Consider the following 26965-nt stretch of genomic DNA (forward strand, 5'->3'; position numbering starts at 1 on the left):
ATGGATTATCTGCGGCTGGTGCTCTCCTGCCTCGTCCCTCTGCACGGCTGCCTGGCTGCCGGCAGCGCCCCAGGTACGGCCCCGCGCCCCCCCGGGGGGGTCCCCGGGGGTTAGAGGGGGGGTTGTTTGCACAGGTGGCTTCTTGCACCCCGGAGGATGGGGAGAAAGGAGAGGGCTTGGGGTGGGGGGGGGGTTGGTTTCAATGGGAAATTAGGGGGGAGCTGGAAGCTGGGTGAGAAATAGTTGGCGTGCTTGGCGTGCGAGGGGCACGTCAGGCCGAGTTTATTCTGCTACGTTGGACGCGACCCGGGTTAAAACTACAAAGCGGTGCTGAGTCGGGAGGGAAAAGCAGTTGTCGGGCTTATCGAGCTGCGGCGGGGCTCGCCAGAGGCTCCCCGAGTTGGGTTGGCCGCCGAAATCCCGACATGGGAGCGGGATAGAATCATAGAATAACTCTAGGATAGAAGATAGAATAGAATTCTAGCGTAGGATGCTGCGGTGCCCTGTCGGGGGATGCTCGGGTGCCCTGTTGCAGGGTGCTCGGGTGCCCCTTCGGGGGATGCTGCGGTGCCCCATCGCGGGATGCTCAGGTGCCCCATCGTACATAGGATGCTCGGGTGCCCCGGCGGGGGATGCTGCGGTGCCCCATCGCAGGGTGCTCGGGGGCCCCATCGTACATAGGATGCTGCGGTGCCCCGTCGTACGCGGGATGCTCGAGTGCCCTGTCGTACGCGGGATGCTCGGGTGCCTCGTCAGGGAATGCTGTGGTGCCCCATCGTACATAGGATGCGGCCATGCCCCATCGCAGGGTGCTCGGGTACCCCATTGTACGTAGGATGCTCAGGTGCCCCATCGCGGGGTGCTCTGGTGCTCTGTCACAGGATGCTGCGGTGCCCCATTGCAGGGTGCTTGGGCACCCCATTGCGGGATGCTTGGGTGCCCCGTCGGGGGGTGCTGCGGTGCCCCATCGTAGGATGCTGCGGTGCCCTGTCGTACGTAGGATGCTGCTGTGCCCCATCGCAGGGTGCTCTGGTGCGCCATTGGGGGACGCTCTGGTGCCCCGTCACGGGATGCTCCGGTGCCCCATCGTGGGATGCTGCGGTGCGCCATCGCCCAACCCTTTCCCACCGTCTTGTCTCCGCAGAGCTCCTCCTGTCCGGCAAACTCAGCGAGTATGGTGTGATCGTCCCCTTCAGCGCCGATTGCCAGGGTCGCTTCCTCTCGCACGTGGTGTCTGGCGACGCCGCGGCGGGGATCGGCGAAGCCGCCTGTCCCCTGGCCCTGCGCCGGTCCCGCCGCCGCGTCCCCCGCAGTCCCCTGGATGAGTCCCCCCGGCTCCGCGGGGCCGGCGGCCGCTTGCTCTACTTCAACGTCACGGTTTTCGGGAAGGAGCTGCACCTCCGGCTGAGGCCCAACCGGCGCCTGGTGCCGCTGGGCGCCGTGGCCGAGTGGCAGGAGGATTTTGAGGTGCTTTTCCGGGAACCCCTCCAACAACGGTGCCTCTTCACCGGCGACATCTCCGGCATGCCCGGCGCTGTCGTGGCCATCAGCAACTGCGACGGACTGGTAAGCCCGCGGCCGGCGGGGAGGTCCATGCGCGCTTGCCTGTGTTTTGGGCTGGTTTTCTCTTAAGAGGTGGATGGTGGTGTCCGGAAACCTGGTTTTTTTGGTGACACATCAGGTGGCTGCACCGTATATCTCCCCTTTACCGGCTGGCTGCTGCGGGTTCCCATTCCCCACGTGTGCTCTGCTCAGGTACCCGTGCTGCCGGCGATGCTCCCGCATCCTCGCTCACCCGTGTTTTACCTTGGCACTGCTTCAGGAGCTTTTTTCCCCGCGTTACCCACCTCTTAAATGAGGCTGAGTGAGCTCGAGCATCTGCTGAAATCACCCTTAGCGTGCGGTCTTGCTCCTGCTAAGCATCTTTTTTGGGGGGATAAGCATCCTTATCCCCGGCGTCTGCTCTGCCCCGGGGGTTTCCTACCTTTGATACGCTTGAGGAATCGCTTCTCATTTTTTTTTTTTTTATACCTTTGGCCCATTGCCCATCAAATTTCCTTTGAGCCAATTTAATTCTTGGGTTTAGGTGCCAGCGTTTGCTGTTTCCTCCTGGTACCACTTAACGTTACTCCTGGGTTGGAATAAATGCCTTATTTTGCCTTTTTTTCTTTTTTTTTAATATATTTCTTTTTTGGTTGGTTTATTCTGGGAGCTCCTTAGCCAATTTTGGCTGCGAGCACAAACAGTTTGGCATTCCTTTCTTTTTATACGGTGCCTGGTGTTACTATACAAGCAGAAATGATAGAGCAGCACAGCTAGAAATACATATTTCGCCTACATATAGTAGTTTATTTTTTTTTCTTTTAACAATTTTAGCACATAATCCACACCTTTTGAAGCAGCTTTTTTGGAGTCGGATGAAACTGTGATTTTGCAGAAATTTCTCCGTGATGCGGAGCGCGCTGGGGTTGGCGAATTTGGGCGGGCTTGAAAACTTTGCAGATATTTCCTATAACTCCAGCAAGCAACTGGAATGAAAAGCTGATTTTTAAGCATGTGGGTTGCGTTGTGGATATAATTCCCGCGAGCCAAGGGATGCTGGAAGCTGTCGGCAGCTGAGCGCGTGTCCGGGAAGCAGCGAGGATGGTGTTTAGGGGGTTTCTCTTCCCCCGGAGCCCACTCTACTGTTAGGATCGATCTCAAGCAGGCTTTAGTTTAAATTTCCAGGCTTTTCTAGGCTTTAGCCCCAAGTGCTCCCATCTCGGCCCCTTGCACACCTTCTCAGGCGGGGCTTGTCGTCGTTATTTTTGCCTTTATTCCAGCTGTCCCAGTAGTGGCGATGCCGGTTTTGGATGCAGGATGCTTTTGCGTGTGGATTTACTACCTTGCCATCCGTGGTACCCCCCAAGCCAGCTCTTTTAAGAAGTCTCTCTTCCCCCAGGATCAGCAGCTCAGGGCGCTCGCTTCATCCCTCTTTATCATCATTAACCCCCGGCGCAGCCAGCTCTGCGGGGTGGGATTAGCCGAGCCGCGTTGTGCTGATGCACGGGGCTTGGGTGGTTTGCAAACGCCCGGGGCTTCTGCGGGGCGGTTCTGGCTCGCCCCCGTTTCCGAAGCTATCCCGGGACACGGCGTTAGCATCGTGGTTGCTGGTGCGTTGTCTCGCAGATGTTTTATTTCTTCATGTAGAGCTCTGGCAGCTCTAGGGAAGAGAAAAGAAATAAAATAGTGGGTTTATTTTTTTTTTTCTTTCTTCCTGCAATGTATTTATTGCTCCATGGCCAACAAATAACTGCCCTGGCCTCAAGCAGCAATTTCCCATCATCCGGCGAAGCACATGTGGCGATGGCAGGCTGGGGGAAGAGGTCAGGAGGACAGAGCCCGAGCAGGGGCTCTGCTCCTCCCCGGGTGAAGAGGATTTTGTGATACATCCAACGTAGCAGTTGGTTTCTCTCTTTTGTGTTTTTTTTTTTCTGGCTGGTGTAGGTTGCTGTAGGGTCCTCTGGCTTCAGTTAGTCTGACAACTTACTGCAGTCTACAACTGAAGGGAAGTTGTAGTGGAGTGGGAGTCGGCCTCTTCTCCCAGGCAACTAGCGATAGGACAAGAGGACACAGCCTCAAGCTGCGCCAGAGGAGGTTCAGGTTGGACATTAGGAAGCATTTCTTCTCAGCAAGGGTCAATAGCCATTGGAAGGGGCTGCCCAGGGAGGTGGTGGAGTCACCATCTCTGAAGGTGTTTAAGAAAAGCCTGGACATGGCACTTAGTGCCATGGTCTAGTTGCCATGGTGGTGTCAGGGCAATGGTTGGACTCGATGATCCCAGAGGGCTCTTCCAACCTGATTGATTCTGTGATTCTGTGACAGCTGATATCTGCTTGGGATCACAACTTGGAGGAGTTGTGAGACCAAGAGGACCTCAAAAAAAGCAATGAAAAGAGCTTGATTTAGTAAATGGAGCAAGAAACAGAACTGAAAGGCGGTGATAGGTGTGGGTGGCGTGGGAGGATGGTATTTATGACCACGCTGGACCTCCAGCATGACCCAGCAGAGCATCTGGGAGGGATGAACGCAGTGGGGACTGTTAACGTCGTGCTAGAGAGGGACTGACCGAACGTGGGGAGCACCAGCTGTAGGTGCCTTTGTTGCTCTTTGATATGAACGTACCGTGGAGTTGCTGTGGGACTTTTTTCTGGAAGTTATCCACGAGCTTCAAAAACGGGCTTTTGCATCCCAGTATAGCGCGCGTGGGACTGCGCTCGGCCGCTCGTTTCTGGTCAGAGGAAGCGCTCTGGGATGCTGCGGATGAAGGCTGTGTACACAAAGAGATTACTCTGTGTATAAACAGAGGCTGAGATTATAAATAATGAGGGGAAAAAAAAAAATCCCAGTTCTTGAAAAAGAGAGTACACATTAAGTCTGTCCTAAATCCATATTTAGCCATGGAAGTGAGCTGGGTTTTTCTTTCACGGATGCCAAACCCATGGCACTGTTATTTGCTGCAGGCATCCACGCGTGAAAATCTGGCCTTTTATATTTTTTTTTTTTTGCAAGGGTGTCTCGTACCAGGGAGGGAAGGTGCTGTCATCCATAGCATAATTCCCAAGCTGATCCAAGCCACCAAATTCCTAACTGCTAAAGCAGCATTAGTCAGGAATCTCCCCCGGCAGACGCATCCCCTCTTGCCACGCCGGCTTTAGCAGCGTGTGGTTGACCTTGCCTCCTCCGTGGGGGAAGAATTAGCATCTGTAGGCACTGGATTTGCTGACTTTTCCCCCCCACCCCGTTGCTCTCTGGGGTTATTTGCACCAAACACCTGACGTGCTGCAAACTGTAGAGCCAGCGTTTTCCGTCCCCGCTGCCCCGACCTGCTTCGGGTGGGTGGCAGCAGATGAGCAGAGCACAAAAGCCCTCAGGAGCAGTAATTAATAGGGAGAAACGGTCCCGTAATGATGCCCTAGTGCAAACGGTATGGCTTTGCCTTCCAGGATTTTGCCTGCGTTCATGCAGCCCAGCTTTCTAGGGCTTTTTTATCCAAATTAAGTGTGAATCGTGGTGGAAAAATACATAGCGTGCACGCAGCTGGCTTTCCCCCCTCCTCGGAGCTGTTTGCTGCTCTGGCTGAGTGAGGCAGCTTTATTAATTTTTCCACATTTCAGCCCCGCTGAAGTGTCAGAATTTCCTGAATTCCTGCGGGAGTTGGAGTTTTTTTACCCAGTGGTGATGGAGGAATCGTTCACCCGGGGTGCTGGGGGGGGATCTCCCTTTGCGAGGCGGGCGCTGGGCTGGTGGGGCCAGTTCATCTCTCCCATAGCCTGGGCAGATGCAGGAGAGCTGGAAAAGAGGCTTCACCCTCTGTGAGCTGTCAGAAGTGGTCGGTGTTTTCCTTAAAATTAAAAAAAAAGGTATATTTTCCTTTTTCCGAGTGGAATTGTCTTCAAAGGGCTGTTTTCTAGTTTGGGAATTACCTTCACTGAGAGCTGCAGACAGCATCTCATGTTAGGAATGTCAGTAATGATAGTCCTCCCTTGCCAGATTTCATTTGATTTGGTCTTATTGAACCAATAACATTGGGGCTGGGAAGCACATAGAATCACAGACTGGTTTGGGTTGGAAGGGACCTTAAAGATCATCTAGTTCCAACCCCCCTCACGGGCAGGGACACCTTCCCACCAGACCAGGTTGCTCCAAGCCCCATCCAACCTGGCCTTGAACACTGCCAGAGAGGGGTGAATTGATCATTGATGGCAAATTGATTGTTGAGGATGGGATCAATCTCTTGGCAAGAGCCTGAGGAAAGCTTATTGGGGCTTTTTGGGTGGTGTCTCACCTCACTTGCTGCCTCCCTACAGTTGCAACCTTCCCAAAATGCTGAAATACAACCCGAGCTGCTCCTTTTTAAGACCGAGCAGGTTCATGCACGCCTCTTGCAATGGTGTTTTTGGGCTGTTTTTTTTATTTTTGTAAATGCCGAGGTGACTGCTGCAGTTCCTGTTTCGTTCCTTGGGCTGCTCTGCTCAGATGAGCACACAAGTCCTTGCGGTACCCGCTTTGCCTGTCGCTCATCGCTGGAGTATAAAATCCAAGCGTGTCTGTGATGCCTGTGGCAGATGCCCAGCGCTCTGCCCTTCGTAGCTACTGGAGTATTGTGTGCAGTTCTGGGCCCCCCAGTTCAAGAAAGACCAGGAACTACTGGAGAGAGTGCAGCGGAGGGGTACGGAGATGGTCAGAGAACTGGAGCATCTCTCTACGAGGGGAGGCTGAGGGAGCTGGGTCTGTTTAGCCTGGAGAAGAGCAGACTGAGGGGGGATCTTATCAATGCTTACAAATACTTTAAGCGTGGGTGTCAAGAGGAGGGGGCCAGACTCTTCTCAGTGGTGCCCAGCGACAGGACAAGGGGCAACGGGCACAAACTGAAACATGGGAAATTCCATCTGAATATGAGGAGGAACTTCTTTACTTTGAGGGTGCCAGAGCCCTGGCACAGGCTGCCCAGGGAGGGTTGGAGTCTCCTTCTGGGAGCAAAGTCCAACTGGCGGCCGGTCACTAGCGGTGTTCCCCAGGGCTCAGTTCTGGGGCCGGTGCTGTTCAGTATCTTTACAGATGATCTAGACGTAGGGATCGAGTGCACCCTCAGTAAATTTGCAGATGAAACCAAGCTGGGTGGGAGTGTCGATCTGCTGGAGGGTAGGAAGGCCCTACAGAGGGATCTGGACAGGTTAGACAGATGGGCCGAGACCAACGGCATGAGGTTCAACAGGAACAAGTGCCAGGTCTTACACTTGGGCCACAACAACCCCATGCAGCGCTACAGGCTGGGGGAAGAGTGGTTAGAAAGCGGCCCAGCGGAAAGAGACCTGGGGGTGCTGATTGACAGCCGGCTAAACATGAGCCATCAGTGTGCCCAGGTGGCCAAGAAGGCCAATGGCATCCTGGCCTCTATTAGGAATAGTGTAGCCAGCCGGTCTAGGGAAGGGATCGTCCCTCTGTACTCGGCACTGGTGAGGCCGCACCTTGAATCCTGTGTCCAGTTCTGGGCCCTGCACTTCAAGAAAGATGTTGAGGTGTTGGAGTGAGTCCAGAGGAGGGCGACCAAGCTGGTGAAGGGTCTGGAGGGTCTGACCTCTGAGGAACGGCTGAGGGAGCTGGGGTTGTTTAGCCTGGAGAAGAGGAGGCTCAGAGGTGACCTTAGTGCAGTCTACAACTACCTGAAGGGAGGTTGTAGTGAAGTGGGAGTCGGCCTCTTCTCCCAGGCAACTAGCGATAGGACAAGAGGACACAGCCTCAAGCTTTGCCAGGGGGGCTCAGGTTGGCCATTAGGAAGCATTTCTTCTCAGCAAGGGTCATTAGGCATTGGAAGGGGCTGCCCAGGGAGGTGGTGGAGTCACCATCTCTGGAGGTGTTTAAGAAAAGACTGGACATGGCACTTAGTGCCATGGTCTAGTTGACAGGGTGTGTCAGGGCAACGGTTGGACTCGATGATCCCTGAGGGCTCTTCCAACCTGGTAGATTCTGTGATTCTCTGGAGATATTCAAAACCTGCTTGGGCACGACCCTGTGCAACATGCTTTGGGTGACCCTGGTTTGGCAGGGGGTTGGACTGGATGATCTCCAGAGGTCCCTTCCAACCCCAACCAGTCTGTGATTCTGTGATTTTCGTGTTAAGCAATGGATGCCCACCTTCTCTTATCATATAATAAAGAACAATGTCTTGGACCTGCCCCATCATCATGGACTTGCCCAACCATCACTGGACCTCACCTGTTGGGTTGACTCCTTGGCTTGATCTCTGCCTCATCACCCCCGCCTTGCTGGTGCCCCAGACTCTTGGTAGAACCTGTCTGTGAGCTTCATCTCTTTGGCTGCGGGTGGTGGGACAAGCCCTGGCTAGAGAGGTCCTGCCCTGGTGACCTGAAGGTCTCCTATGGGAAGGACCTGAGATATGTGTGTGAGGCAAGTTGATCCTAGTACTTAGATTCCTCGGGAAGGAGGTAGAACAAAACCAGCCAAAAACCTGCTTTCCAGAGAAGTTAAGCAGCTAATAAAATGCAAGTGGAGCAGGAAATTTGATGAAGTCTAACGGAGCCAGGTTGGCTGATGCCACGATGAACGCAACGGTACGTGAGTGTGAAGGGGATCCAATGACCCAGGCGGGCTTGGAAGAGCCCCAGCTTTGCCTGGCTGTTTACAGAGCCCAGCTCACGTCTTCATACCGCTCTGTGCAAAATATATATATATTTTATTTTTATTTTATTTGATGAAAACAGTTCCAACACCCCAGCCCTGATGAGGACTCCAGTAGGTACATGATGTCGAAGGCTTTGCTATAGAACAGATCCATATGTTCTGCCTGTGCTTTCCAGGCAGCTATTCAAGAGCAGGCAGTGGTGGAGGAGGGAGCACGTGTGTGTGATGGAGTGAGCTGTGAAAAATGCTGGGCTGGGGGGGCTGCCCGTGGGATGGAAGCCAAATCCTGGCGATCCTTGTGCTCGCCCGAGGTCCGAGCCAGCCGGCACTGCGGGGTATGAGTGCTGGGGCTGACGTTAAGGGGGATTTGGTGGGAGTTTGGTGTTACTTAGGAGCAGACTGGTAGCCAGGACAGCGTTTACAGTGATGTTTGCCCTCTCATTCATCCTCCCTGTCTTTGGGAGGTGGAGTCATAAGGCTTTCCGGTGTCTCCTCCGAAGGCATTCCCCGGCGTTAGTTCCCAAGCACTTCACGGGGCAAAGATGATGGTTTCTTTTTTCCTTCCTTGTCGCTGTCACTGCAGTTAGTCACATCGGTGAAATGGCTGATTTCCTCCCCAGCACCATGGGGATGGTGCAGGGAGGCGAGGTGGCGTGGGAGCCCTGATGCGCAGGGTTGGACAGAAAAACTCTTCGCTGATGAGAAGGAACGGAGTTTCCCAGCCATACAAAGACATCACTTAAATTGTAGCCAGGTTTTTTTTGTTTTGGTTGGTTTTTCCCCCCTTTTTTACTTTTTTATTCCATCTACAGGAGAAATTAAGGGTCATCATACATGAACATGGTAACAGATCCATCCCAGTGTCATGGAGTGACTTAGCACAGCAGCTCCTCACAAAAGCTCCTTCCATTTGAAGTCCTGGGAGAGTTTCCTGATTGATGGTAGCATGTTCAGCTGGTAGACATTAGTGGATTGAATTATTGCCACTAGCGTGTTAGCTTTCAGAAAAGTTTAGGTTAACACTTATCTTTGGCTGTGATAATATTTCTTTTTGTCGTAATTGGTTCTTCTAACCTTGTGTTATTTCTATCAGTTCTGAGATTAATAGTACAACCTGCTTTTGTGGCGTTATTGCCTGGGCACACCAAGTAGGAGCTATGACAAATATGGCTCTAGAAAACTCCTAAGCAGTAGCTAACTCTTGTTAGCCTAGTTAGAGAGAGTAAACACACCAATCGCATGGAGAATCTTAAGAGTCATTTGTGAGAAGACAGTTTTAAAAGTGCTCAAAAAAGTTGGAGGTCATCGTGGTAATAAAGCTATAAAATCAAACTCCAGTTTTTGGTATCATCCAAAGAACGTCATAGTTGCCTTATAACTAAGTTATATGTCACAAATGTATTGGTGGGTACAGAACAACCATTCACCCCTCCCTGGCAGTGCTCAAGGCCAGGTTGGACGGGGCTTGGAGCAACCTGGTCTAGTAGAAGGTGTCCCTGCCCGTGGCAGGGGGGTTGGAACTAGATGATCTTTAAGGTCCCTTCCAACCCAAACAAGCCACCCAGTTTATTTGGGATGTTTTTTCCCCTTGCATGCTCTGCATCAATCTTTAATGAGTATCTTGAGTGTGTATGTACCCGTGTGCATATATAAAAACACACCTTTTTCTTTTTTTTTCCCCTTTATTTCTTTGTGGAGTCCAGGCTGGCCTGATTCGCACAGACAGCAACGAGTTCTTCATCGAGCCCTTAGAGAGGGGGCAGCAGGAGACGGAGGAGCACGGGAGGGCCCACGTGGTGTACCGCCGGTCGGCCATCCGGCGGGACGGCGCCGAGCCCCGCCGGGATCTTCACCCTGAAGGTAGGGAGGGGCTGCTGGAATCGAGTCTTTCCTAGCAATTGATAACAACGATTTCTTGTTGGGGGGAAGGATTTCTCCTTCCACTTGCCCTGCGGCTCCTACATCTCGCCCTATGGCTTTAAGCTGGCTTCAACTGCCAGTTGGGTCATCGGTGGGAAGAAAGGAAAGAAAATGCTGGGCTTTTGCTGGGAACTTAGAAAATCTTCCAAATTTGGTTAAAATTGGATGAAGTATGGATGAGTTATTCTTCCTCTTCAAAGAAGAGGAAGAATCTCCTAGATGGGTGTGATCAGGCCCATGGATGATCACATCGGCCTTGGGATGGGAAGCAGAGCTGGGGCTAGTGAGCGAAGGGGTCAGGAGGAGCTGGACATGGTCCGACTTGGCTGCTGACTGCACTTGGAGATGTAGGTGCTGCAGTCTTGTTTTAGTCACCTATACGTTGGGAAGCGCAGCGTTGAGTAGACTTTTTAACAGATGCTAGAAGGTAGAAGGATGGAGGATGGATGCTGTGAAGGATGGAGGATGCTCGGGCTACAACGATCTGCTCTCAAGGAGCAGCCCCCAGCTTCACACGCCTCCTCCCCAGATATCCACCACCTCCTCAGGTGTCCCACCATGGCCCAATGGACAGTGTAGGACCATTATCCCATAGATGTGTGTTTTAGTGCTGGTGCTCCCAGTTCAGAGCCAGTTCCCCACCGTAGAGCAAGCTGGATCAGCAGCCTGGTTGGACTTAAATATCCTATTTATTTTTCCTGCTTAATTTCTGTTTTTTTGGAGTGTCACCACGGTGTCAGGTCACCTCAATGGCTGTTTCTCTTTCTGCCCCCCATACCTTGCTCAGCGGCCGGCGTGCGGGTGGGCGATCTCCCCAACTCCCTGGAGCTGATGACGGAGCGCCTGGGGGACGCGGAGCGCAAGAGGCGCCACGCCAGGAAGGACGACTACAACATCGAGGTCTTGCTGGCGGTGGACGACTCGGTCGTACGCTTCCACGGGAAGGAGCACGTCCAGAACTACGTCCTCACCCTCATGAACATAGTAAGGCTTGGCTTTGGGAGGGCCGTGGCTCCCACCCCACCCTTTTATGTTCATCTCCATCACTGTCTGTCACCCGAGTCACAGAGAATCACAGAATCAATCAGGTTGGAAGAGCCCTCTGGGATCATCGAGTCCAACCATTGCCCTGACACCACCATGGCAACTAGACCATGGCACTAAGTGCCATGTCCAGGCTTTTCTTAAACCCCTCCAGAGATGGTGACTCCACCACCTCCCTGGGCAGCCCCTTCCAATGGCTAATGACCCTTGCTGAGAAGAAATGCTTCCTAATGTCCAACCTGAACCTCCCCTGGCGAAGCTTGAGGCTGTGTCCTTGTGTCCTATTGCTAGTTGCCCGGGAGAAGAGGCCAACTCCCACTTCACTACAACCTCCCTTCAGGTAGTTGTAGACTGCAATAAGGTCCAAGAGCATTTTCTGTTTCTCCTGGCCAAGACTATCTCCTCCTCATGGCCAAAATCTCAGCAAATGCTGGGAGAGAGAATGGCTGTTGATTATTTAGTTTGAAATTATGATATTTATTATTTATTTTTGTAATTATGATGTTTATAATTTATTTTGAATAATGTTTGTTGATGGGGGGAAGGTTTTTATAGATTTTTCAGAAGCCTTTTCACGTTCCTGGGAAAACCTGTGCACCTTGAGGATTAGTCAGATGTGTTTGAAAATGAATTTATAGCAGCTTTACAGCAGCCCTGCTTCTGCATCTCTCCTGATTCCCTATGCCGCTTTTCTTTCCTTTTTAAGATAAAAACCTACATATTCCCCAAGTACTCCTTTGTGTGGTGATGGAAAGTGTTGGGAAGGCGCAACCAGCTGGGAAATAACCAAGCTATAAAGATGCTTTTGCTTTTTGGTTGCTTGTTGGTTGGTTTGGGCATTATTTCTGCCCTGGCAGGCAGGCTCAGGGCCATACTGCTGGTAACGAAGGGGAAATTGTCAACGTTAAGGGGTAAGGATTTGCGGCATTAGAGGCCAAGCGTAACGTGACCGGTCCCAAGTAGGGATGATGTTGGTTTTATGTTCCACGGCGTGTTATAGAATCATAGAATCACAGAATGGTTTGGAATGGAAGGACCTTAAAGATCATCTAGTTCCAACCCCCCTGCCACAGGCAGGGACACCTTGCTCCAGACCAGGGTGCTCCAAGCCCCATCCAACCTGGCCTTGAACACTGCCAGGGAGGGGGCACCCACAGCTTCTCTGGGCAACCTGGGCCAGGGTCTCACCACCCTCACAGGAAAGAATTTCTTCCTAATATCTCATCTAAATCTCCCCTCTTTCAGTTTAAAACCGTTCCCCCTCGTCCTGTCACTCCATGCCCTTGTAAAAAGCCCCTCTCCAGCTTTCCTGTAGCCCCTTCAGGTACTGGAAGGTGCTAGAAGGTCTCCCTGGAGCCTTCTCTTCTCCAGTTATCCTGATGCTTGTGGTAGGATGCTCTCAGCATCGCTTAAATCCACTCTCTGAATATTTCTCCCCTTTGCTTATTAAATCCTTCTCCAAGGGGGAAGCCGTGGGGTTTCCCGTTCTGACCTGGGGCTCTTCCCACGTTACAGGGGGGGTCGGACATGATGTCATTTTTCGTTTCCGATCCCGGCGGGGCGGGGGGGATGGTTTGAGCGCCTGGGGATTGTCAGCTTTCATCAAAAGGTTGGTTTTCAGGCGCATTTTCATGGTTTATACCCCGCGGGCAGGACTTTTCAGGGAGTGAATGCGCGGGATGCTGGGCTGGGAGAACGGAGGACCGCTCTCTATTCAAATAAAGGCGGCGCGGGAGACTTTAATGAATTAAATAAAGAGTGGGGGAAAAAGCAGCATCAATAAAAGGGGGGAAAAAAACCCAGGATAATACATGCAAGAAATACTTCCCCCGAGTATTATTTCCTCTATACGTTCTTCCCCCACCCCCTTCCCCTTCTTTTTTTCCTAGTTTTCAGCGTGTTTTCTTTCCAGCTTTGCTGTGACCTCCATCCGCCTCCTCTTCCCTTGGCGCTGCCTCGTTTCCTTACCGGCTCAGATTGCCTTAAAATAACCCGATTCAGCAGAAAAAAAAAAAAAAATAAAATGCTTTCTGGCCTGGATGGCAGAGGGGAGAGAGAGAGGAGGGTGCTGGGGGCTGGTGAGGAGGAGCGTGCTGGGACCACCCAGCTGAACACTAATCCCATTAGTTGGAGGTGAGGGGAAGGAGGAGAGGCTTGGCCAGCCCTCTGATGAGGAAAGGGCTTAATGAGCTGGGCTGGAGATGCTGCATGGGAGCCAGCTGGGAAAGCCTCCAGGAGTTTTTCCTATCAAGATACGTCCCAAGGAAAGGAGGCAGTGAGTTTGGAAGTTCATCAAAAACTCTTCTGGGGTCCCCGTTGGGTGCTGAGGGGATGGTGGGGCATGTATTCCTTCCCAGTGCTGCATGGGCTCGGCTTAACACAGCACTGCTGTGGTCCTGGGGCTCTCCCCCAGACATAAACCCTTTTATTAGGAACTCGGTGTCTGCTGAAGCTCGGTGATAAATGATTTGTCACGGAGACCTTAAAAAAAAACACCAAACAAACCCTTATTTCATTGCCAGAAATGTGGATGCCAGGCTTTTCATCCAACGGCGCTGTGTCCGTCCTGGGAAGCTCACACAAGGATGACTGCTCCTTTTGTGCACCTAAGAGCTTCCCCGCTAGCTCCCAGCCTGCCCGTTCCCTGCTTGGCTCGAGGCTACGCGAGGATTTAGGGCCAGGTCGAGGCAAGCGGCACTAGATGGATCGCAGGCTTGGGGAAGGCATCCTGACTTCAGCGTATTCTCCCTTTCGCCTTTTTCCCTTGCACTCCTCTGACAGTAAGCTCGATGTGAGCTTGGCTGCCTTTGGTTTGAGTTGCTTGCCAGCCAGATCAGAGGTTTGGCTTGCCAAAATGCCTTTGCCATCCCTTACTGTGCACAGAATCACAGAATCAACCAGGCTGGAAGAGGCCTCTGGGGTCATCGAGTCCAATCATTGCCCTGACACCACCATGTCAACTAGACCATGGCACTAAGTGCCATGTCCAGTCTTCTCTTAAACCCCTCCAGAGATGGTGACTCCACCACCTCCCTGGGCAGCCTGTTCCATGCTGGAGAAGGTGCTTCTGAGCATATCTCATAACTCCGAGCTGAGCATCACTATGTCCACCCTGGCAAAACCTGGCCCCCTCCTTGACGCCGGGCTCTTGGGATGAATATTTGGTGATGTGGCAGCTGGGGGAAGCCGTTCCCCTGTCTTGAGAGCAGGGATCGCGATGCTATGGAAGCAAAATCAGCATCCCCCAGGGGCAGGGGCTGCTGTGTGCGAGGGCTTGAGAAGGGCTGGGAACCAGGAGGGGATCCAGCACCCCTTAACGAGGATGGGAGAGGAAATGTTTTGTGTCCAGCTTTGCTTTTCTGCCTCTTGTCATTCAGCTGGGCTCCTTTCGAGGGAATTACCCAATTAAGCCTGGGGCTGTGTTGGCCATTCAAAAGCCCAGGCATGGTTTTCTCCTCCGGACTTCCCACCGCTCACCCCTGATGCTCTCAAGGCTGGGGCTGGCCCTTCTTGGAGGAGACAAGCCCAGCTACGGGCTCAGTTAAGCCTGGTCCTGGTGTCAGCCGGTTTGCTGGTTTTTTTTTGTAGGATATTGCCCATAATTTGGTTAACGATGCAAAGGTACTCGGTGTTTTCCCATTGTTTGGGGTTACTAGGGAAACCCCCATGAGTCAGAGCCCACTCCACGCTGGGACTTGCCCGGCTCCCCTCTGGCACATCAGCCACATTATTTCTCCCAAGGGCTGAGACCCCGTGGAGGAGAGGATTGGGGGGAAAAAAAGTCAATCCTCCAGCTTTATCTTTAACCTGGGATTATCTGAAGTTGGCTTTTCAAGCAAGCCAGAGCATGGATTGCTCGAGGCACTGGTTTGCCGAGCTCGGTGCTGTTTCAGGAGGGAGGCCAGCCTAAAATAATGGATGAATTATAGTCTTACTGGTGTATGGTTTGTTTTTTTTTTGTGTGGTTCACGAGCCATCTCCTTGCTGACTGATAACGACAAAAAATACCTTTACTGTCTCTCTTAGGCATGCACACGTGTTTTCCCACCCCCTGCCGAGACTCACGGGTTTGTTGCTATGTTTTTTGGGACAACACAGCCTGTCGTGTAGGGAGCTGTGATAAGATCTAGTCTTGCTCTGCAGAGCAAACCTCTCCGTATAGAAAATGTGGGTAATGTGGCTCAGCCCTTGCAGAGGGTGGTGTACATCCCGGCACGGGGTGCAGGCACGTGTAGCGAGCCCGATATTGTGGTCAGGAGGATTTTTTGCCTCCGTTTCTACCCCCTCAGCTCCAGAAAACAGGCTTGGGGTGAATCTGCCGGTATGAAAACGGAGCGAGGGAATAAAAGACAGGAGCTTAGAGATGACTTGGCTGTTCTGAGTAAGCGATCCAGGGGTTTTGAAATGTCAGCTATTCTGCTGGTTTGGCAAATTCTTCTCGTGTCTCTCTCTCTCTCTCTTTGTTTTCCTTCCCTGAAGAACGGCGAGGTCTCGCCGTTGCCAGTGCGGTTTGCTGTCGAGATCTCCTGTCTGGGGCTGCAGGCTCGAGGCTGGCCAGACTTTGCAGGGATTTAGGTAGGCAGCCTCGCTCGCTCCCAGCGCCAGCGAGGATCTGGGGCGGCGGGGGGGTGCACTTTGCAAATTTATTAAGCGTTTCGGAGAGGGTGCACAAGGTTTTAATGTTCCTTTCGTGCTGGGTAAAGCTTAGCGTCGTCCCCTTGATATTGCAGGGCTGGGGGCTTTGGAGATGCCTGTGGGCTGGTTGTTCTTGCTGGCTTGCCCTTAGCACGCAGCTAGCCTTAAGGGCTAGTCTGTTTTAGGAGGGAATAAAAAAAACCCCTCTTTTAAATGAAATAGGGGAGCATTTCGTGCCAGGTGATGGTATTATGCAGGCTGGACAGCTAACCACGTGGGCGAGAGGGATAAGGAGATCTTTATCCCATCTGTCTTCCCTTTAGCGCAGCCCTTTGCTGAGCAGGTATTTTCTGGGGGGGGGGGATTTTCTTTGAAGACTTACTCATTTTATGGCACCCGTGGAGGGCATGGGGAGTTGTGCCCAGCCTGCAAACTGCTCTCCGGACCCATTTCCATCCCCTCTGCCCTCTTGAACCAGCTCCAGGGCGGGCTGATGGGCAGCAAGCCCTGAGCCCTTTTGAATTTTCTTTTTTCTCGATCAATTATTTATACGTGGCTATTAAGGGAAGTCTGTAGCCTTGGGCAGTCTGGTTCCACATCTGCTTTCTGAATTCACTGTGAAGGTCACTGCCGAGCTGGTATCAGTTAGGTACAGATCCCTGCCTAACTGCTGCCCTCCCCTAGACGAAACAGGGGCTGGGGTTTGGGGTTGACCCTTGGGCTCAGAGGCTGGAGGGGTACCTGGTCCCATTGTCTTTGAATGGTGCAGCGTGAAGGAGCATCCCAACTTGGGGACAAGCCAATGGGATGGGCTGTGCGGCGTTATCTTTCCACGCTGCTGAAGCAATGACCCTGCGGGGCTTACAGCCAAAGGGGTGCATTAATGGAGACTGGCAATTTATTTATTGATTTTTTTTTTTTAAAATCAATTTTGCTGTTTTCAAGATGTGGCAGGCTCAGGACCCTCTCTTCAAAGCTCAGAGCTGCTCCGTGGGGGTATTAATTGTCATGGGGAAACGTTAGCGCTGGGTCTTTGGCTTTAGAAATAGCCTGAGTGGGTGTGGAAAAAGAGAAAAGCTCCATAAATCTGGCTTTATAATATTCATCTAGTCTGGAAAGGTATGATAGAACTGAGGTAAATTATTTCTCTCTTGGACAAAGTTGAACAAGTATATTTTAATTCTATATAATTTCTATTAATTTAAACATTAAATCTAGTCAATATTACAAATTATTGTAATTTCACTTCCTCAACTTCTGCCCTGAAGCCCCGTTTGTGGCATTTTGGAGACATTTGGGGAATAAGAAAGTCCCGTTCTCTGAAAATCTGTATTTTTTTCTGTCCGAGCTGTATTTTCACACGTGCTGTGCAAGTGGGTGAAGGCTGGTGCAAGGTCTCCTGCGCTTGTGTGGCTTTAAGGCTGCCCGCTCAGTGCTTCTCTCGGTACCCAGCTGTCACCACGCTCAGCTCGCAGGGACCTTTCTCATCTGGAGGTCTTCTTCTCGTGGTAGCACTTTGGGAGGAGAATTTGTTTATTCATCCTAGAAACGCAGAAGGAAAAGGTTATAGCTCATTATTTCCTTTGCAAAGTCATTTTTAATAGCTGACGTTGATAGATATCTGATTGACTCACAAGCCTTCCCTCTTCTTTTTATTGTATTGTCTTCTCCTGGGGTTTCTGAAGTGGTAGGTCAAACTTGACTCACCGGTATAACTGAGTAATGCCCTTGCTTTGATACGATCGCTCGCCTCTCCCCAAAAAGCCATTTTTTCTTTCCACCAAACTCAAGGATGCTGGAGTCCGAAACGTTTCCTTCCATCTGAGGAATTCATACTCCGAAGGGGGCAGTGGCTCATAGCAAGATGCTCGGTGGTGGAGGCAGCCGCCGTGGGAAACACAGCCCTCCTCTGCTCTCTTGACGGGATGGGTGATGTCATTGACCATCTGAGCCACCCATCCTGGGGAAATTTGGCTTATTCCAGCTTGGCTTTTTGACTTTATGGTTTTTATATAGGGGAAAAATAAAAAAAAATCTGGGGGTGGGAGGAGGGAGATGAGATCTTTGCACCTGGTCTACATGGTCTTGGAAAGCGGGGTGGGATGCTGAATGTGGGAACGTGGAGGACAGGAGGAACTTGAGAGCTGGAATGGTCTTAACTTCTCTGTTTTCTTTCCTTCTCCTCTTCAGGTGGATGAAATTTATCACGACGAGTCCCTGGGGGTTCACATCAACATCGTGCTGGTCAGGATGATCATGGTGGGATACCGCCAGGTAAATACAGCGCTCGGACGTGGTGAGGAGGAGATGCTATGCAGGCTGGCCCCTGCTTTTTGGCTGCTTTCCCAGCTCAAGCCCTGCCCCGCAAGGGAAGGAGAGTCACTGAAATGCCATATAGACGTGGCAGGCAGCTGCTGCTTCTCCCAAGGCCAGCAAGCGTGCGGTGACACCATGGCTTAGTGTCTCATCACCATAATATTTAGCACTTAGGGAAGCCCTGGCTTAGAAAATTGTGGCTGTTCAGGTCAGCTGTCGAAGCCCAAGTGACAACTATGCTGAGCAGGGATGAATTTGAACCCTCAGCTGGTTGGTTTCTGGAGCCTGAAGGGCTGGAGAGCCCCATAGCCCTCCAGCCCCAGGGCAAAGAGAGGTCCCCAGGGAGACGGCAGGTGGCTGCCATCAGCCTTTATCTGCTTGCTCTGGGCTGGGGGAAAAAAACATGAGAGGCTTTGTCAGAAGCTCTAGGGTGGCAGTAGGTGGTGGGACAAATTGGCAGAAGCTGGTTATTAGTGAGGAGAACCCAAGACCCAGCCTTGTCTCAGCAGCCCTGGAAGGCTTTGCTGGCTGTCCCGCAGCTCTGGGGTGGCTTGGACATGGACAGAAAACACACGGGAAGGTTTCATGTGATTGCTCAGGTTGCATTTATTTTTTAAGGCTCATTTGAGCACGGCAGCCAAAAGATTTTCTCTAAAACAACATGATTTGCTATACTTTTGGCGGCAAGCCCCTATCCTACGTGAAGCGTTCTCACAAGGGTATTAATGACTCAACACGGTGATGTCTGTGTGTGTGGTCCACAAATAAGCCCCACTAGGTCTTGGGGGGAAAAAAACCCTGCTTGTTCCAGACATCTGCTTGGCCAGCAGAGACCCAGTGCCTCCTAGAGACCCGGGGTGAGGAGATGTTTGAATCTAGACGAGATCTCAGCTCACTGTTGTTTGGGTCTGATGCTTCCTGAGCGAGTCCTCCTGCGGCTTCTTGTGTCCCACCTTGCACTTTATAGGATAAAACCTATAAAGTTTTAGGATATAGGTTTTATCCTATAAAGTGCAAGGGCCAGGGGGAAGGGCGATATTTCTTACCTTTCTTCCCACTACTGTGGCTCAGCAGGTACCTACCTGAGAGCATCACTTATTTTATAGAGCATCAGAGAGTGTAATCTTGAACAAAAAAAAAAAAAAGATGGACAAAGTGACTCCTATAAAACAGTCCTGGACACCTCGACCTATTTCCCATTGGGGTTTCAGTCTCTGTGGGTCAAGTTTTACAGGGGAGCATTGCTCTGCTCGTTGCTGAGCACCAGCATCTCGCAACGTCTCGACGAGGAGCCCGTGCAGGAGCTGGGAATCTGAATCCTCTTCGTTTCCCAGCTGCTCTCCTCTTTTATCTACTGCTGCCCCGAGTGCTTGTGTGACCAAAGAGGGTCATACACCCTCCTGTACCAGACCACATCCATTTGTGGGAGTGATTTCCTTGCTGTTTTTAAATAAAACAAGGGCGCAAGATGCTTTGCAGATACAAAGCAGGATGTTGTTGCTTCTAATGATGGAGAAGCCCTGCTTAGGAGTCCTTCTGACCCCAGAACTCTTGGCAGGCTCCTTCTCCCTCACTAACTTACCCATCTTTTAATTTCCTTTTTGTTTTTTTTTTTAATTCCTTACCCAGTCAGTCAGCCTGATAGAGCGAGGGAACCCATCTCGGAGCTTGGAGCAGGTCTGCCGCTGGGCTCACTCGCAGCAGCGCTCCGACCCGGAGCACGCCGAGTACCACGACCACGCCGTATTCCTCACCAGGCAAGATTTTGGTCCTGCAGGTATGCAAGGTACTGTACTTATCTCGATCAGGTATGTGCAGTTTGCTGGGGGAAAGCCAGCGAGGGGAGAGGATTTCTTGCAAACACAGTCTGTTTCTTGGCCAGCAAGGTCCAGAAAAAGGTTATAAAAATTGGTATTTTTTTAATGTGAAGTAGAAGAAAGATGGAATTAATCTGGAGCATCAACCTGAATGGATAAAAAAAATCCTCTTTATTCATTTTGCCCCTACTTTGGTTTCATGCCCTTGTCCCAAAGTGCCCTAAACAGTTTAAAAATAATACAAAAAAGATGAAATACCACAGGGAGCTTCATGGGGCCAGTTAGTCCTTTCCGTCCTCTGGAGAACCTTCAAAACCTGGTTTTATGTGGGTTGGTTTCTTGGCCCTCTTAGGAGTGGACAAATCACACTGGTTTGTAGCACGAGTCCTTCTGGTGCACATGGGAGGAAGGAGAGATGGAGAAGAAGTCGTGTCCTCACCTTGATTGCCTCCCTGAAAAGGTTCTCCCCACAGCAGGGGATGAACCACAGGAGACATCCACCTGGAAGCCCTCTTGAACGTGTTATTGGCCATCAAAGAGCAGAGCTTGGGTTGTGCCAACACCTTCCCTGCCAAGCCGTTGACCTGCCTTGGGCACCTTGTCCAGAGTCACGCGGCAGCGTGGGTGAAATACCAGGTTTTGTTTCGTTTTTCTGGACCCTTCCTGGCAAAGTGACTGTGTCCAAAGGCATTGGTGAGAGGACCTTTTTTGGCATGTTGGCAGAGGGGGGAGACTGGCTGGACTCCCCCTTGGTGGGAAGGAGTTGTGAGATGGATGGAGTGGCCCTGGTGTAGGGGTGCTCATTCCAGCTCCTTCCCCTTGTCCCTGTGGATCTGGCTCCCTGCTTTTCACACATCTCTGGGACGGGCGTTGGCTTTCTGCAGAAGTCCGCAAGGCTGCTGTGTCCTTGCCTGGCTGTGTTGCATGTCCTGAGGTGTGGGTGCTCCTCACCCACTGGGAGCTGCCCTCTTGTTGGGCTGCTGCAATAGTAACACTCTGCTTACTCCTGCCTATCTTCCTCAAAACAGTGTCCTTTTAGCTCCATATCATCCCTTTTCAGCTCACAGAATCCCATACTGGTTGGGGTTGGAAGGCACCTCTGGACATCATCTAGTCCAACCAACCAAAGCAGGGTCACCCAGAGCACGTTGCACAGGGTTGTGTCCAGGTGGGTTTTGAATATCTCCAGAGAAGGAGACTCCAGCCCTCCCTGGGCAGCCTGTGCCAGTGCTCTGCCACCCTCAAAGTAAAGAGGTTTTTCTTCATATTTCCTCATATCTTCTCATATCTTCTTTTCCTCATATCCTCATATGCATATAGCTCAGGGCAATATGCAATGAAGGACCAGAGCATGACCCCTGCAATACTTGCTTATGGCCTGTGTTCGCTGGTGGTATCTAAGCGGCTTGCTGAGGTGATGGCAAATACCTGCTGGCTTCTTTAGCTGCTGTTGTAGGGTGTACGTGCCAGCTGGGAAGCATCATCTGCCCTGCTCGTGTGTACGCTGAAGCTGAGCTGAAGGCAGAGGTGGTCCCACCCCAAAGACCCTACAGCCTAAATGAACAAGCTGAGAGAAAGGAAGCCTTTGAGCATGAAGTCCTCCAAGTCACAGGGACCTGGGAATGGAGCCCGTGCTTAGGTTGATGCCTCATCACTCCTTCCAGTTGTGTGCCCGGTTAGCAATGGAGATGGCGCTGAATCTGACTCGTTAACCCGCGTGGTCCTCTTAGCCCAGGCTATTTCCATGCTGGCAAGCCAGCCGTGCTCCATCACCACATCCCCATCAGACATGGCTCAAACCAGCCCAGCGTCTGGTCTAGCGCAGCACTGGGTGCAAGTCCTTGCAAAGTGTTGTGGTCTTGTGGCGTAGCTCTTCTCTGTTGCAGGTCCAAGCCGAGCCCTAAGGAGGTTTACAAAAACTTCTCGGTGCTGCCAACAGCCCTGCTCACGGCATCTCTTGGTGGGGATGGGAGCAGTCGTGGCCGCCGTGGAGAGATTTTGGAAAGCTGATGCAGTTGTTGCTTTGGGAATCGAGGGAAGCTGGAAGGTGTGAAGGGGAGCTGGGCTGCACTGCCCTCGCATGCGGGTTGCAAATAAACCCCTGCCCTTCAAATGCCTCTTGGTGGTGGACAGATGGGTTGTGAATAATTAATTGCTGCTGCTGAAGCCCTTTCTAAATGAGAAGAGAGTGCTGTGTCCCTCTACAGCGGGCGGGCACCAAGGGCTTTGTGGCCCAGGCTGAAGGATCCTTTTGCTCGGATTTAATTTCTTGCCCTGTAATCACATACAGTTGGCCTTTGAGCAGGCTGGTGGTCCGTGTAGAAAGTCAGAGAGGCTGAAAGCAAATATCAAGAAGAATAAGGTGCATTTGGAGGAAGGAAGAGACTGGCTGGTGTCTTGCAGGTATGGTGAGGACATGCCGTTTCTCCTATGTGTGTGTCTGGTAAGCGTTTGCAGGCTAATCTAGTCTTTACCAATTAAGTGTTTTCCAAGTGGTTGCTTCTCGCCATCATTCTTCTGTGGAGAACCCTTTATACTTCTTCCAGTTCTCCCTGGGGTCTTAATTATGAGAGACCAGCGCCTGCCTTCCTGGGCATCCACCTTTTCATATTCCTTTGTCCCATCTCCCATCCAGACATCCAGAGCCTCTTTGGTTGGGAACGTGTCCCATCTTCATCCTAGACAAAATACATTTGCTCTCCCCTTGTACAGAAAACTCTCCACATCTTTGATCTTTCTTGTGGAAAGTTTCATGGGGGGGGGGTGAAATCTTTTAAAGTGATTTATCCAGGATTTGACTCGTTACTGTATGATTAAACCCAATGATCTGATTTTCTCCCTCAAGCTCTGAGTTTGGCCTATTACTTTTTGCTTTTCTTCTGGCTGCAGTGCCCATCGAGCACGTCATTCCTCCGCTCTCTTTCTCAAGGTGTTTTATTTTATTTGCTCGTTGGAGTAAGTCTTGTTGCCCACTTGAATGTGGGGAAGATGAAAAACAAACGCTGCCCCCAGTAAATAAAACCCCGAGTGTATTTCTTGAAGCTCTTTGAGAAGGTCCTTGTTGTTGCGGAGGTTTTGCTGAGGTTGTGTGGTGCTTTGCAGGCAGAAGTGAACTCGCTCTGCATGTAATAAGAATCAGGTATTTATTTAATCTTGGGCTTTTTGCTCAGCAATTTGGGTTCACCTGACCTCCTTCGCTTGGAGCACAGGCAAAAATGCATCCATCGCTTCCCACAAAATACCGTGTGAGTGAGCCCTTCAAAGGTCCATGCCTGGGCTTGTTTTGAAAAATTAAATTATTAGAATGAGAGAAGTTTCCTTTACAAGTTCCAGCGCAGGTGGACACCCTGGAAAATCTCTGCTCCGCTGATAAATGGAAATATCAAGGGAAATGCTTGCCCCAAACCGCCTTGGTTTTGCCTTATACCTGGGGTGATGGTAACTTCGGGGTGTCCAGTGGTGCAGCAGCAACCTGTCCCTTGTCCCATCAGGCATCCGATGCGCTCAGTGCAGCCACAAAGTTGATTACTGTTGACTGGATTGGATATCAGGAAAAATTTCTTCACTGAAAGGGTTGTCAAGCATTGGAACAGGCTGCCCAGGGAAGTGGGGGAGTCACCGTCCCTGGAGGGATTTAAAAGATGAGTAGATGTTGTGCTGAGGGACATGGGTTAGTGGTGGGCTTGGCAGTGACAGGTTAATAGTTAGATTCGATGATCTTAAAGGTCCTTTCCAACCAAAACAATTCTATGATTCTATGACTTCAGGGCAGAGCTGTGGGAAACCTTTTATCTTTGGCTTTAATCTCTTGTCCTTGGCCAGCTGTGGGGTGCCGGGACCCACCCAGTCGCTCAGCTTGGGCATGGAGCTGAGCGCAGTTGCATCCTTTCCTCTCCACCCTCTTCCAGGGCAATCAGTCACAAGTCGATCCCTGGGCGCTGGCTCGGTGTGGAACGAGTGGCTCATGAGGATGGCGAAGGGTGGGCTCCATAAACCCACATAAACTGTGTCCAGTTCTGGGCCCCGCACTTCAAGAAAGATGTTGAGGTGTTGGAGCGAGTCCAGAGGAGGGCGATCAAGCTGGTGAAGGGTCTGAAGGGTCTGACCTCCGAGGAACGGCTGAGGGAGCTGGGGTTGTTTAGCCTGGAGAAGAGGAGGCTCAGAGGTGACCTTAGTGCAGTCTACAACTACCTGAAGGCAGGATGTAGTGAAGTGGGAGTCGGCCTCTTCCCCCAGGCAGCTAGAGATAGGACAAGAGGACACAGCCTCAAGCTTTGCCAGGGGAGGTTTAGGTTGGCCATGAGGAAGCATTTCTTCTCAGCAAGGGTCATTAGCCATTGGAAGGGGCTGCCCAGGGAGGTGGTGGAGTCACCATCTCCGGAGGTGTTTAAGAAAAGCCTGGACACGGCCCTTAGTGCCATGGTCTAGTTGCCATGGTGGTGTCAGGGCAATGGTTGGACTCGATGATCCCAGAGGGCTCTTCCAACCTGATTGATTCTGTGATTCTGTGAACCCCGTGTTTTGGCCGGGGTGCGCGCAGGAGGGCAGGTGTAGGGGTGCACACCCACCCTCAGCTCATCAGCACCCCTTGGCTCGCTGAGCTTTCCTCCATGAGCATCCACGAGTTCTCCAGCATGGTCCTGCCCTACTTTTGCCTCTTGGATCTCTAAGTCCTTCCTTCACTAACTTCCTTTCCCTTGATGCCAAAAAGGGTCAGTCAAAAAAAATAATTTAAAAAAAAAAAAAAAAAAATTTGGAAAGTAAATTCTAGAAGGTGCCAAGGGATTAATTGAATTGGGCAGAAATAATGTGAGAGGAAAAAAGGAAAATAAACCAAAGTGGAGGTGATGCATTGCTGAATGGCAGGGGGAAGGCTTCCCTGCCCGCAGCTGCCCCACTGCACTGCACTTGATCGAGGGCCGGGGTCTGGGGGGTGCCCCCATGCCTGGGGCTGGCGTGGGTGCATCGCAGGGGTCCCCTGCAGCCGGCCCCGAGCCGGGCTGTATTTTTGGCAGGGCTTGAGGGGACACCTCATGCCTTTTGTTCTCTCTCTTCCTTTCTTCTTTATTATTTTTTTTAATAAAGAAGAATGCGGGGGGGGGGATGGATGGGGTGGTCACCGGCACCAATAAAGCACGTGTGGGTCCCTTGGCTGCCCTCTCGCTGGCCCAGGGAGATGCTGGCGAGCCTCAGTGTAACCTCAGCTTGCTTTTGGTTGTGCTGGTGAGCAAGTCCTTGGGCTGCCATCCAAGTGACCTGGGCAGCTCCTCCTCTCCAGCACCTTCCTCCTCCCGTTGCAGTGAAGCCAGGCTGTGGTGTTTTTTGTATTTTTTTTAAAATTTTTAATTTCCCCCCCTCTCTCAAAGGTTTTCCTTCTCCTCTCTTCCCCTCTCCTTCCTTTCGTTCTTGCCCCAGGCTACGCACCGGTGACGGGGATGTGCCACCCGCTGCGCAGCTGCACCCTCAACCACGAAGATGGCTTCTCCTCAGCGTTCGTCGTCGCCCACGAGACCGGCCACGTGTAAGTCACGGCGGGCAGAGCTGGCGGTCCCCTTCGGCGTGGGGGGACAAGCGTGGTGGTGCAGGTGTGCTCACCACCATGACGCGAATGGGCTGGTGTAAATCCCTCAGGAACTCAACTTTACGGTGGCTTTTCCCCCCAGGTTGGGCATGGAGCACGACGGCCAGGGCAACCGCTGCGCCGACGAGACCAGCATGGGCAGCATCATGGCGCCGCTGGTCCAGGCCGCCTTCCACCGCTACCATTGGTCCCGCTGCAGCAAGCAGGAGCTCAACCGCTACATTCAGTGAGTCAGTTTTAACCTGGAGGGGGATGTTCTCCCATGACTGCCTGTGGTTTGTACCCAGTGGCTCTGGTGGGAAGCAAGCAGTGGGCAGGTCCTCGTTGGGATGGCTTGCTTTGGCCAGAAGAGCAAAAATGAGTCCTTGGGAGGTTATTTTCCCTTTTTCTTCTGCTAACAAACAGCTTTGGTTTGCACGAGCCTTTGGGCTGTGGGGGCTGGAGACAAATAGGAGCTTGATGAACCTAGAGATGTCAACAAAGCAATGGTTTGTAGATGATCTTTGCTGGTGGAGCCCGAATCCAGATCTCAAGTGTTTTTGCCTGTGTGGCTTGTACTTTAGGCTATAAAATGTTGTGTGCTGCATAAAAAAAAAGCTGTAGGAACAGGCCAGCAGCTTTCCATGCGTTGGGGCCTAGAATTACAGAATTACAGAATCAGTCAGCTTGGAAGAGACCTCTGGGATCATCGAGTCCAACCATTGCCCTGACACCACCACGTCAACTAGACCAGGGCACTAAGTGCCATGTCCAGTCTTTTCTTAAACACCTCCGGAGATGGTGACTCCACCACCTCCCTGGGCAGCCCCTTCCAATGGCTAATGACCCTTTCTGAGAAGAAATGCTTCCTAATGTCTAACCTGAAGAAGAGTAGCAGGGAAGTGGGTGCAGTGGTGGTACCCAGTAGTGCCAAGGTGCTCTGTCCCCTGGGGAGCTGCGGGCAGGGCAGGGGTACGTGTCTTTGGGGGACGCTGGGGTGGGTTGACCTTGGCTGGATGCCTGGTGCCCACAAAAGCCACTCTATCACTTCCCTCCTCAGCTGGGCAGGGGAGAGACAATATAATGAAAGGCTCGTGGGTCGAGATCAGGACAGGGAGAGATCACCCAGCAATTACCATCATGGGCAAAACAGGCTCAACTTGGGGAAAACTGGGAACAGACAGCTCCAGCGTGGGTCCCTTCCATGGGGTGCAGTCCTTCAGGAACAGACAGCTCCAGCGTGGGTCCCTTCCATGGGGTGCAGTCCTTCAGGAACAGACTGCTCCAGCGTGGGTCCCCCATGGGGTCACAAGTCCTGCCAGCAAACCTGCTCCAGCCTGGGCTCCTCTCTTCAAGGGGGTCACAGGTCCTGCCAGGAGCCTGCTCCAGCATGGGCTTCCCACGGGGTCACAACCTTGTTTGGGCAGCCACCTACTCTGGTGTGGGGTCCTTCATGGGCTGCAGGTGGAGACCCCCTCCGCCATGGACA

At 51.9% G+C, this 26965-nt stretch overlaps 1 protein-coding gene across 1 annotated transcript in view; it reads left to right on the top strand.

Annotated features, from left to right (window-relative positions):
* Positions 1–26965, top strand: part of ADAMTS14 (ADAM metallopeptidase with thrombospondin type 1 motif 14) — a 36709-nt gene continuing 9744 nt past the window's right edge. Inside the window, exons 1-8 of the mRNA XM_068416650.1 lie at positions 1–73; positions 1145–1566; positions 9888–10044; positions 10892–11088; positions 17974–18057; positions 19729–19885; positions 25332–25437; positions 25580–25723. Coding sequence (XP_068272751.1) covers positions 1–73; positions 1145–1566; positions 9888–10044; positions 10892–11088; positions 17974–18057; positions 19729–19885; positions 25332–25437; positions 25580–25723 — 1340 coding nt within the window. The remainder of the gene's footprint in view (positions 74–1144; positions 1567–9887; positions 10045–10891; positions 11089–17973; positions 18058–19728; positions 19886–25331; positions 25438–25579; positions 25724–26965) is intronic.

This window comes from Nyctibius grandis, chromosome 20 (assembly GCF_013368605.1).
Source record: "Nyctibius grandis isolate bNycGra1 chromosome 20, bNycGra1.pri, whole genome shotgun sequence".
Lineage (NCBI taxonomy): Eukaryota > Metazoa > Chordata > Aves > Nyctibiiformes > Nyctibiidae > Nyctibius > Nyctibius grandis.